At 47.2% G+C, this 12,796-nt stretch overlaps 1 protein-coding gene across 7 annotated transcripts; it reads right to left on the bottom strand.

The window, feature by feature from the left end:
* Window positions 1-3,446: 3,446 nt before the first annotated feature.
* LOC124482151 (zinc finger protein 821) lies at window positions 3,447-12,745 on the bottom strand. 7 transcript variants are annotated; one of them, XM_047042532.1, is made up of 7 exons: window positions 12,628-12,745; window positions 12,224-12,310; window positions 6,678-6,800; window positions 6,275-6,393; window positions 5,771-5,869; window positions 4,980-5,146; window positions 3,447-4,773 (listed from the first exon to the last, which is right to left on the bottom strand). In XM_047042532.1, the coding sequence occupies exons 1-7, from the start codon at window positions 12,629-12,631 to the stop codon at window positions 3,831-3,833; spliced, it is 1,542 nt and encodes a 513-aa protein (XP_046898488.1). In that variant the 5' UTR covers window positions 12,632-12,745; the 3' UTR covers window positions 3,447-3,830. The 7 variants fall into 7 exon arrangements, with proteins under 7 accessions (XP_046898488.1, XP_046898490.1, XP_046898491.1 ...); XM_047042534.1 differs by lacking the exon at window positions 12,224-12,310 and having other exon boundaries at window positions 12,628-12,744; XM_047042535.1 differs by lacking the exon at window positions 12,628-12,745 and having other exon boundaries at window positions 12,200-12,305.
* Between the last annotated feature and the right edge of the window lie 51 nt (window positions 12,746-12,796).

Here is a 12,796-nt window from a genome sequence, read left to right as displayed (position 1 = left end):
TTTATCATGTTTGTTAAGTAAACACAATATAATATATATATATATATATATATATACTATTACCCTATGTATGTGTCATGTCATTCTTTGATGTCTTCTTTAACAGGCTCAGGTAAGTGAACTGAAGAGGCCAATTGTTTGGTTCTGGATTCGTCTTCACCATGATAAACAATAATGCCTATACAGTATTGGCCTATACAGTATTGGCCAGGTGTGAACACGCATTGTACCTCTGAGATGAATATAGATTTGAACTGAGATTGATACAATTCTTTTTCATGTGCGTTAATCTGCCTGCTCTATTCACACAAGTTGCCTTTGGACAAGGTAGTTGTGTAGGTAGGTATGACAGAGCTTTGTGGAGGAGACTTCTTTTGGAGAGACACACAAAGGCCCTGACCCTCACACAATGTGATAAAGTCAATGTTTATTTCCACATTCCCGGTTTCATGACCTGTACACCTGTTAATGCAGTAACATAGGTGGGCTTCAGTGTGCAAGAGGTGCATGGGACTACAGAACTAACATTACACAACAGTGTTCTCACTTCTGGTTACCCTCATTCATTTTGGCCTTTTTTTAAAATAAATGATTCATTTTGTAAACATGGACATTACTCAAAAATATCCTTATATACTAGTAAATGGGCCAAAGTTCATACAACATATTAAGATTCTCGTCTTTCAATGAAACTGGACAGAAACAGGCAGGCATAAAATAATAGAACACAAGCTCATATTGAACCATTCGAGGACAAATGCAGTTTAAAGTCATGCATAAATCTAACTAGACACACTGCAAATCTGTGCTGGTCAAAAGCACAAACGTAACCATGGAATTGAAGATTGTTTTCCTTTTAATGTCAAAATAGCTTCTTACACAGCATTTTTGCTCCGTATGAAAATGCCGACACATCAATGTCTGAGAATACCTAGTATTCATTATGGTGAGATGTCCATACACCGAGTAGTCTACATAGTTGAGAAGTTGATCAATCCTGTATCAAAAGCAGTTATGATGACCTGGTGCATGACAACTTTGTCATGAGCATGGTCATGTAGATAATGATATGACCCTGTTGCCATCAGCTTGTGAACTAGATTCAGACTCAAACTGTCCATATCTCAGAACTCAACACGTCTTCCCAAGTCGACATGTTGATCGTGGCTTTGGAACAAACACCTGCATAACTGGGCTTTACGTGACTACCAAACCATCCCATCATGGCTAGGGTCTGAGAAATGGACCAGGGGCTGAATCTAGGGCTAGAGGCTTTCACTGAGTTGCATTGCCTGAGTTGCACAGTTCTATACATTTGAGTCCATTTCCTTATTTTTATTTTTTCTAACACACTGCATAGTTTCAAAAGAAAGTGTCAAATTTCCCTTATGAATAAATATACACCCCTGTTGCATAGAGGTTTGAGACACTCCTAGACTAGTGATTCAGGACAACTGAAGTATCCAGTTCTCGTAGTGGTAGTTACCCTGCTCCATAAGAACTGGTCAAGGAGTGGCTCAAACAGAGAACCAGTCTTGGTTCCTATCTTGAAGAATATTCCAGAACAAAACTGGGCCAGTTTATATTTGTGTGCAGAGCTCAGATGTGTAACATTACAAATAGGAGGTAACGATAGAGGCAAAAAAAAAAAAAATATCTAAAGAAAAAAAAAAAAAATCCACAGAATCAATTACAGTACGGACATGGCACAATGTATCATTATCTAATTTATAACATTCAACGAAATATTAACCAAAATTAGGTTTCACAATAAACTATATTCACGTTGCATAAATATGTTGGAATGAGGTTATGAAGACAGATTATCCCTCTACTTGCAGAGTCATCAGGGTTGTTGCCATGCATGCGTCCCCATAGTCAGCTAAAGCACTCTGCAATGAGGGAAAACTGGAAAATATTTGCTAATATACTCAGAATTCCAGAGTATGGGCGCAAATTGATTATACACTTATTATAATATGTATTATTATCATTATTCAACTGAGTTTAACAGCTACTCACTTAACGGTTTAATGAGGTTCTCTCAACTGATCAGTTTAAAGTTTAGTAAGCATTCTCACATCCACAAAACGTCTTAGAGAGGTAACTAACGTAACATACAGTACAGTAACAGCAGCAGAGATTGGGATTGCATCAGCCAAACGCAACAGAAGTTGTTGGGTAAAATGTAGGACATTGTTACCAACTTGGCAAAGCTTACAGAATGTTGAGGTTTGAGAGAAAGAAATATAATAATAATTACATATTGGCAAAGAGACCTTAAGTGAAAGGCAGTGTACATTGAGTTCAACAGGGTGTTATGGAATGGAAAAAGAGCATTGCTCAACATAGGGCTTAATCAATAGGATACAGCATCCATCATGATATCGCCATGACTCTACGATACATAGTTACATTTTTGCACTGCGATGTATCGTACCATGATACATTGTTACACCCCTACTTGTAACACACAAAAACATGATCAATCAAAGAGGATACAATTTCTCCCTGGGTCACCATGCAGTTCTTTATGAATGTTGCATCCTATCGAATATTCCCCGATTTCCTTGATTTGTGAATGCTCCTGGTGTGCATACACACACAGAAACCAGGGGAATGAACCCACATCCTCTGTAGAGTCCGGAACAGTCCGTGAGGAGCTTTGGAAGCTTGTAGTCAGAACATAGGCCACAGGACAGAGAGGGCTCGGCCACAGCCCTGAATGAGGTAGTTGGTTGGGTGGATATGAGCTAGCTGGCCAGTGACCAACATTGGCAGCGCGGGGGGGGGGGGGGGGGAGAAGCTGTAGCTACCGGTAAACCCCAGCCGCTGGGCTGGCAGAGAGGACCAGAGGAGAGGGAGGAGGCTGAAGCTACGTGACCCTCACTCCTTTCACTGACAGTCCATGTGCAAAAGGTGTCTTCCTCGATGGAAGTGGCTGTTCCGATCAGAATGGGCTGTGTTATGGTCTGCAAGCCGCCCCTCAGAAAAGAACACAGAAATCTCTTTACAACATGCTTTATATTGAACAGTGCTATATGAAACGTTCCCTACCCTGTTCTTAACTTGCCTGGTCCTACCAGACTCTTGTACATTTCATTTGCACATAAGAGTCTGGGCACTGCCCATTGACAAGTGTTAACTTCCTTGAAGGCAGGTACTCTGTTGAAGTTTAAAACTATTGGATCTGCCCAGAGCCACTCTGGATCTGGCATAACCAATCGCTAGTGTTCGCCTTAGCCAACTCCTTCACCACTAACGGAGCGAGCTGGAATATCAAACTTTTTCCGAACCCCGTTGGGAGGAGGGCCACAACAACATGGTCACCAACAAAACTCAGCAAAGATAGTTCTTGCTCCGGCTTTAACTTCTGGATATTCGTCAGCGTTGCCACAACGGACCGAATGGCTTCGCTCGCATCTTTCTCCGCCGCCATTACTGAACTACAACTCAAACTAGCGCACGACCTCAACGTCATCGTTCTCAGCCACTCCCTCTGTTCGCTGATTGGACAGGTAAAAATTGGCCAGAGAAAACCAGCGAATATACCGCAAACCCAGACTGACTGAAGGAAAATGAAAATTGAGCGGAAGTACGTAGGAGGGCGGAGCCAGGCTAGTTCTTAACGTCCTCTGTAATAAATTAATTGTGTTTTTGTAACGGTTGACCGAAGAGTTATCAAGTTAATCGACAAAAGAGGCTGGAAGGTAAACCAGCAAGGAATGGTTCGCTCTGTGACCATGGCAACCCACCCGAAGGCAGAACGGAAAAGTTCTCATGACGGCAAGAGTTCCAGTGGAGTATCACCCCCTGGTGGCCAGACCCTGTTAGGGCATCTTCATGAAGAGGCCGTTGTCCAGTGAGGGCACAGGCATGGGGCAGGGGAACTGAAAGAGGCTCATGTCTGCAGTGAGGGCAGCCATGGCGGTGGGGTCGTGCTCTATCTGCGTCCTCAGAGACGGGTCGATCTTCTCCAGCCTCCGTTTGAGCCTCTTGGCCTCCCTCTCGCGGATCAGCCTGGCCTGCCTCTTCTCCGGCGTCTCGTTGGCCCTCTTCTGCCTCATGGCCTCCCTGTCCCTCTGCAGCCTCCGAGCCCTCTGCTCCTCCGTCTCCTGCAGCCTCTGCATCCTCTTGGCCTCACGGTCGCGCAGCCTCCGGATCTCGCGCTCCTCGGCCGACTCGCACGCCCGCTTGGTCTTCTTGGCCGTGCGCTCGCGCTCCAGCCGCTGCATGCGCGCCTCCACGGGCTCGTTCTTCCGGCGCATCGCCCACTTCCTCATGGAGGGCGACTGGGCCTCCACCAGCTGCTGGTAGGCCACACAGCTGTTACACACCAGCAGCACCCCCGCCGGGTACACGGGCATGGGGTTCAGGATGTCGGAGAGGGGAGGCAGCCCCGCGGCCGAAGGGCAGAGGGCGTCGGGGAGGGGAGGCAGTGAGGGGAGGAGGCTGTCCGGCAGGGAGGGGAGGGTGTGTCCCGGGCCTTGGCCTGGGCCTGGTCCTGGGCAAGGGTGGGCTGAGCCTGGGTGGCTGGGATGGCCAGCTCCATGATGGCCGGGGTGACTCTGGTGACCTAGGCCGGGGTTGTTGTGGTGGCCTGGGTGGCTGGGGTGGCCCGGGCCAGCATGACCCGGGTGACCTGGTCCTGGGTGGCCAGAATGGCCAGGGTTTCCCATGGGGCTGTTGGAGAGGGACTGGGACATGGAGCAGGTCTCGTCTCCACTGCTGCACTCCATGCTGCCTGTGTTGAGGATCTCTCTCAGCTTCCCACTGAGGACGAGTACAGAGGGAAGAGGTTAGGATCATCAAAACAAATCCAAACAGTCCTGGGATGAAATAAACTTCTCCTTGATACAAATTTGGCCTGAATCCTAAAAACGGATAGATGGGTTGATTTTGGGGGGAAGCGGCACTGCCTGCTACAGCTCTGTGGTGCCCTTCTGCAGGTTCGAGGGAGTTGCTGTGCAACCACAGACCTGTTGAAGTTGTTGGTGTCGGTGAAGCGGGTTCCACAGACGGCACAGTTGGAGTGGCGGTCCTCAGAGTGGATGAGGAGGTGGCGCCCCAGGGAGCCGGGGGAGCTCAGAGCACGCCCACACACCGGGCACACATAGCTCTTACTGCCACCCAGCATGGAGGTGTGCTACAGAGACAGACAGACACAGGGAGAGAGACACAGAGAGAAAGAGACACACAGAGAGAGAGGGGGGGAGAGAGAGACAAACACAGAGAGAGAGAGAGAGAGAGAGAGAGAGAGAGAGAGAGAGAGAGAGAGAGAGAGAGAGAGAGAGAGAGAGAGCAGATAAACAGTGTTAGGATGAGAAAGTGAGACATTGAAAGAGAGATAGAGACAGAGAGAGAGGGAATGGGTGAAAGACAGAAGAACATATTTATATTGAGGTACAACATCAAAACAATGCATAACACATGAACTTCAGAGCCACAGAATCTCATCGTTGGTCCATGTGAAATTCTATTCCTAGTCATGAAAGTAGGATAGAGTAAGTCGATTATTGGATCATTTTAGACTCCGATATAGCCGCCCTGTCAAATTGGGAGGTGATGAGAGTTCCGACCGGGGTTTAGAGACGATTACCTACTGTCGGCTCATTAGACCCCTGACCCAAACGCAGGGGCTAAGCAGGCTTGGTTAACTAAGCTGGACTAGCCACATAAGGGTTTGGCACAGTTGTGCAAGGATAGACTGGGCAGTGCCAGCTCAGTGATGGGCTGTGCTGCATGGGGTCGGTGCTGTACTGGTACCAACCTGGTAGACGTGTGCGATGAGCTGCTCTGGGCAGCTGAAGTCCAGGGTGCAGAGAGGACACACAAAGTTGCTGCCCAGGTCGGCCCCCTCCTCGTTCTCCTGGGAGGGCACAGAACACGAGAGGTCAGGGACATCGGTCGAGACCCCCACACAGCAGAGGATGTTCAAACCTACAGCCCGCGCTTAATATCCTGCTGGATAGTAGGCACGCTAGACATGGGACTGTCCTGATTCATAGTCAAGCTGTCAACCTCCTACTTCTCCTTGAGCTATCTGGCTGGAGAATGCTTGATGTGCTAGGGGTGCGTGCGTGTGTGTGAGCGAGTGTGAGTCAGGTGGGTGGAGGGTGGCGAGAAAGAACTCCCCACAGGCCTCGATGCATCACGGACTGCTCCGGTGGCACCATGGACGGCGTGGTCCTAGTTGTGATTCACAGCATGCAAACGGAGACCGGGTCTCTCTTTCGAAAGCTGTGGAGGAACAAACAAACGTCGCCCAGCTGACCTCTTTGACCCCTCCGCCCTGTAGGCGGCACTGCGCTCCCTTGGAGGTCATGTGGTCGTCGGCCGAGGTGTTGGAGGACGAGTCGTCGCCGGGGTTGTCGAGGTCACTGTCGCTGTCTTCTACGGGAGCAAACACAAAACGATTGACACGGGCGGACAACGGACGACGACCAGGTTGTGGCTGAGATCTCACAAGGGTCTCCTTCCTCGGCGATTCGTCATCACCTCATCGCCGAGGAAAAGGAGGACGAGATCTGAGGTTCCTGCCCTCAGACCACCCCCGCTCTACGCAACGCGGGGAGAATACGCAAGGAGCCACTGGGAAGATTTCGCATTCTTTTGCACAAGCCTACTACTGCATGCCCTCTCCACAAGCTCCCGTACGGCCGACAGGCCTCACGTACCTGATATGCTGTCCTGCTCTTGGGAGTTGTTGCTGTGGCATTCGCTGTCCTCGGTGAAGTCATCCCTGCCCTCCATGTTCATCGTGTGCAGAGGGCCTGTGATGCCTGCTGTATGGAACGGCCCTGGGGACACATGGGAGGCGAATGGAGAGTCAGACCGGCAGCTACCGCTAACCAGTCCCATCCATATGGCACCAGGCCTCCTCAGTGTACAGGCTGTTTACTAAAGGAATTTGCCACTCCCTTTCTGTGATCGGCCATCGGACAACTAAATACTACCTTTTATTTATTTCAAACTCATAATGAGAAATCCTTTATGAATATGATAGAATGCAACACCCACTTCCCTGGTCTGCATGTTAAAAAAAATTTGGACGCTGAAAAAGATCCCCGAAAGACACAAATTCGTTCTTAAACGCTGGAGACCCTGTTTACCTATACTCCGAAGCTTCCCTGACAAGGATGCTTTTCTATTCCCAAACAAGCACACACAAAGCTGCATGAATGCATAGGCGGGCGGCAGAAGAGGGGGGGGGGGGCGAGCGAGCGCACTGACACATATGCATACACTCACCACACACACATCCCAACCCCCACACATATTTACATGCGCGCACACACACACACACACACACACTCACACACACAGGCATGCTGCAGTCCCAGGGGAAGGCAGCCTGCACTCTTTTCCACTAGCCTCCTCCTGCCTGCTAGTTGTCCCCCCCCCCCCCTTTCTCTCTCACACAGTACCACCCACACACAGCACAGCCTGGCTCACCCTCTGTCCTGCCTGCTCCGACGCAGCTCCCTCTCTGTTTCTATATCTACACCAGCAGCACTGAGGGGGAGGCTCATGCTTCGTACCCAGGCAGCCCGTATGTGTCTGTTAACCCCTCGCGTTCCGACGCTCTCTCGGCGTTCCGGCAGCATCTCCGGATGAGGCCCCTTTTTTTCACAGACTCGCCGGCTGAGTGTTGGGAGGTACGCCGGCCGGGGTTCAGAAGAGAGGATCGAACGCCGCCACCCCAAGCTCCTCTCCTGTCCCCGTTTAAGACCGTCTCAGCTCTGGCGAGCGCCGACGGGAGGTTAACGTGGCTCGCACGTCCAACGGCTAACGCTAGCAACTCATGGCCTCCCTCCTTTGCCGCAGCTCCGTTCACCGGAGCGGAGGAGAGAAACCCGGGCTGTAGTTACCTGAGGGCTTGCTGAGCTAATTGCAGCCTGGGTGAGCTAGAATCCTGGGAGGTGGAACACAAACACTGAGGTGCTAGGTCTGTGTGGGAGGGGGGAGGTGCCATCGCAGGGCGGCGTTTCACACACGCAGGATTCCTCCCGAGGCTGCCTGTGTCAGTCCGCCGTTAACTGGTTGTGGAAGAGTTGGTATGTGAACACAGTTTGGTCCCATTTCCCATAGTAATCCATGCACTCATTAGTATTGGTAGAGTGCTTCTGAGTGTTGAACTATGAACTGCTACAACAGGCTGGCTCCACGGCACACAGCCAATGATTGATGTGTAAGGGCTACCCATCCCCCACTGCTAGGCTCTGTCTGTACATCTGTCTCTCTCCTCGCTCGCCCCCCCCCCCCCCTCGCTCGTCCCTCCCACCCCCCTGCCTTCGTCTCTGCCACTCTGATGTTATCTCTGAGTCTGTGTGTCTGTAGGCAGGAGGTGACGCAGTGTCTGACTGAATCCAGACAAAGAGACAAACTCATCAGCCAACAGACACAGTGGAGGGTGAGGGAGAGAGGAGATGGGGGGGGGGGGGGGAGGGGGTGGGGGGGAGACAAAACAAAACAGACAAAAGAGGGAATGCCAAAACTCTACTCAAACACCAAGCAATGGGGGTCCTGTTGAATTTAAGCTCTCTCCCGTTTTTCTCAACCACCCCACGCTCCAAAACACACACACACACACAGACAGAAAGACAGACGCATACAACTGTCTGAATCTCCAGGAAGTACTGGGGCCCCTGCCTTCCATCTCTGCGTGCACAGGCACTGACTGTGGTGTTCAGGGAGCATGGGAATGGTGAAACAGACATCAGATAATCCCAGATCATTTCTCATTTCGCCTAATTGACGGCCTGGTATTTAAGGAAACTTTAGAGAAGTCAAATCCCCCCCCCCCCCCCCGGAGTCCTCCTTTCCAGTGAACAATCTGAAATGAACCTAACTCTACTCAGAGACAAGTCCATGGAAAATGCGCTTACTGGTCGCTCTGACTTATCACAGCATTAGCCAACAAATTGATTCACTTACAATTTCTTTCTAAAAAGGCATAACATGGAAATTGTAGTCTGTTTATCATCACAAAATCTCTCAGGGCTTGGTCTGCTATGCTTTTTCAAGCCCCCCTCCCTCCAACCCTCGACCCTAATTAGCTTAGACTATCTGATTAGTTTTCCTGTGCAGGTCGTCTGGTCGGTCTGTGTGGTCTAAGTAGCAACTTAAACAACCAGTCCTAATATGTAAGTCTGTTAAAATGTTTTAGTGTGTTAAGATCAGTGGGAAAGAGAGTAGAGAAAGAAGAAAAAACTAAGTCCTAATGTATTCCTGCCTTGTCTTGAGTTGGCTAGCCTGTCAGTCTTGTCTGGCGGCCTGTCTGTCTGGCTGCAGTCTGATTGCCTGCCTGCCTGTCTGTCATCTGCCTGCCTGCCTGCCTTTGTCTGTCTGCCTGCCTTCCTGTCTGTCTTTGTCTGTTTGTCTGTCTGCGTCCTTGCACCAGCTCTGTGAAGGAAAATATTTTTTTTGCCAATCTCACTACACTGGTTACTTCAGCAGTCGCAGTAAATGGGAAAGCCTCCGTCTTTTATGATAGTGTATAGGCTAAGTGTATATAGGCCAAGTGTATATAGGCTAAGTGTATAGGCTTATCAATAAGATGTCTGAGTCTGAATAGTGTACGTTATGTTTGATTGTGGGCCCTGCTGAGAATCCAACCACAGTGATTTTCCTTTTACAGAACAGCGTCTGATCTTATTAACCAATAGGGATTACTGAGTGAGAGCGACATGCATATCAACGCTGTCTTTAAACAAACTATATTTAGACGAGAAGCCTAAAAGGATGCATATCCTGGATTATTTGGTAAAAATCCACTTGGGTGGATTTATTTCTGTGTCCTAAAGTCTGTGGAGCAGCCGTTTTGTAAACTATGGAGAGACACTAGCTTACAATGGGAAACAAGACCATGGGCAAAGAAGATTGATTCCAGCAGCTGTAGGGAGGTTTGATAGACAAACGGGTCCATTGGATTACAAATACATAATCTATCTGCTACTTGACTCCAGGAGTAGTTGGATACAAGGAAGAGCTCAACCTGGCCTAAATGACAAGACCACTCCCAATCATGGTACAATGTAGCCCAGCTACATGCTTACATAGACTTCACAACACCGTTTAGCCTTCAGGGTACACAATTTGACAAGATGCTTCTGAATGCCAGTGTTCTTATTACAGTAACACCAACAACAGAACCCTTTCATCTTCCTATAGACTTTCAGACTTATTTTTGTTATTATTTTATTTTACTGAAATTGGAAAGGTCCATCTAATATTGCCATTTGCACCAGGCTCTGCCGGTGCTGATGATGACCAATTACTTGCCAATTGCCTTAGTGACGTCAAGAATGTTATGGTGGAAGGCAAAATAATTCGGCATTTCAAACTAACACAGAGTAACCTAAATGATCAAATGCACCTCATCAGACAGTTGAAGGTCTACAATCTGAGAAAGAATCATTTATTTCGTAGGATCAGATCCTGAAAGAGACGCAAACATGCTGTTACGCAGAGGCAATGTAAGATAGGCTATCAGGTCAGATCCACTTAAAAAAGCGTTGACAACAGGGACCAACATGCCATGGCAAGTTTTCATACAGCTTCGAACAAAGATTATTGTTAAAACCACAATTGCCTCAGCCCAGCATGCTAGTAAACACGAGGTTATGCCACCTCAATGAATTCCTTGGGAGTCAGCAGAGACTAGCGCGATATCGTGCTTTTTCTTATTCTTTAGGAACAACCTTTTCAGCACAAAAGCATGGCAACTCGTTACCAATTCTAATAGGAAAGAATGAGACCAAATAGTCTGAATGTTCATAGAACAGTCATGGAATGGTTATCTTCCATATGTGAGCGCTTACGCTTAACGCTCCCATTAAGAGTGGGATGAAAATGTCAACATTGTTTTACGGTATAGCTTAGCTATTCGTTGACCGAATCAGATAGAAGCGACCCTCAACAATGTAGCGCGTTCTTTCAGAAAACAGAGCGTTACATGTGAAAACAATACAATACCTGAGATACATACAATTAACTTTGAAGGGGTTGGTCTGTTTTCGCCTGGACATATTATTCCCCACTCCCGGTTGGAAAAAACTCGAATCTCCTCCTATCCCCGACAAATGTAAAGCTTTCCCTGACCAATCCAGACGTCTTGCATAAATTCACTCTCTCCCTAAAGAATTGTATCGCTAAAATCCTAGATGGTTTAAAAAAAAAACACTAAAGAAAAACTGCAGTAATCAAAACGATCTACCTAATGCAGAAATACAAAAAAACGTTGTGTGTCGGGGACAGGCTATAAGAAATGAAGGCATGCATTGAAAGAAAAAAAAGAAAAAGTCCATGCCAAATGGCTAAAAAAGTGATCACATTTTTCTCCGCATTGTAGCAGTAACATTCTCCACTTAATTATTAAATAAATGCAATTGTAAGAGACAACGTTAAGCTACTATCAATCCCGGGCTGAGATGTTATACGCCGAGCAGCCCCGATCCTGCGTTGCTGTCCCTTTGCCAATGCACTGCAACGATGCACGGGCTCAGCTGATCTCTATGCTCACAAAAGGCACACCGCAACGCATTGTGGGATGTACAATAAAAAAGACCTCTCTCTGACACTTGTGAGGCATCATATGTAAGACACATTACAACACAAAACGCGACTGTTAAACGGCAACGATGTCGGATAGTCCCTTTTACAAACTACTGATTATCATAAGACTGCCGCATTTTATTATAATGAACTTCAATATTAGGCTTATGAATGAATTTAAAAAGGTATGAACTTCAATAGACTGATATTGATAGTGATATGTGATAGGCTGATATCCTATCACATATCACATATGATGTGGCTTGGGGCTATGTTTAAGTTGCTTTTGTTAATTCGGCCTACAGCCCAAAAGCCAATCAACAAATAATTGTGGGCAGAAGTAGGCCTCGAACACCCGTAAGTACTCCAAAGCACAGTATTGGTGTCTCCTCTCTGATACAGGCTATCAGTTACTACAATGTCAGAATTTCATAAATGCTTTAGAAAATATATAAATTATAAATAAAAATACACCTAGTAGATAAAACAAATGTTTGAAAAAAAATGTATAAATGATTACATACCAATAATAATCACTACGGACATTACTTGAAAATCTGGTTTACTGTACAGAATTAACATAAGACCTATTTAAAATCTGCTTATCAATATCGATTCAATACACTAGATGGAGCCCACAAACCTCACAACAATGTCATAACATTACTTGCTGACGTCATCACTGACTGCCACGAGGTGAGGTGTGCGGACCGCAGCACGACGTTGATAGGCAAATTATTATTCATCCGCAGTGCTGGCAAGAGACAAAAATATTTCAGCAAATCTATTCATCCACCAAAATCTGTGGCAATAGCATAAGCCATCATATACCAATGATATGACGCATATATTACATCCAAGAAACAATGTCAACCTCACATCACAAAATGCCAAGTGAAAAATTGAATTATTGTTGGATAGCTCAGCCAGTAGGGCGGAACGACGGCTATGGCATGTCAATGCATAGGTCTAGCCAGATAAGGTGCTAGACAACTAGCTACTACTACAGTTAAAGTAGCAAGAATGATTATTCTCGTTGTTGCATGTAAAAAAATACAGTAGCATATTCACCCATGCTGTCCGCTAAAATATCGCATAGCCGTTGTAGGTCTGTTCGGAGGCAGTGAAGGTGGAGTGAGAGTTCCCGAGAAATGGTTGAATATAATTCGCAAGCAGGGTTTGGAGCGTCGTCACTGAAGACCTTCGTTTTGGTATAATGAATGGCCGCTGTGGCACTCGG

The sequence above is a fragment of the Hypomesus transpacificus genome, chromosome 19, assembly GCF_021917145.1.
Source record: "Hypomesus transpacificus isolate Combined female chromosome 19, fHypTra1, whole genome shotgun sequence".
Classification (NCBI taxonomy): Eukaryota; Metazoa; Chordata; class Actinopteri; order Osmeriformes; family Osmeridae; genus Hypomesus; species Hypomesus transpacificus.
This window is presented reverse-complemented; position numbering and strand designations above follow the sequence as displayed.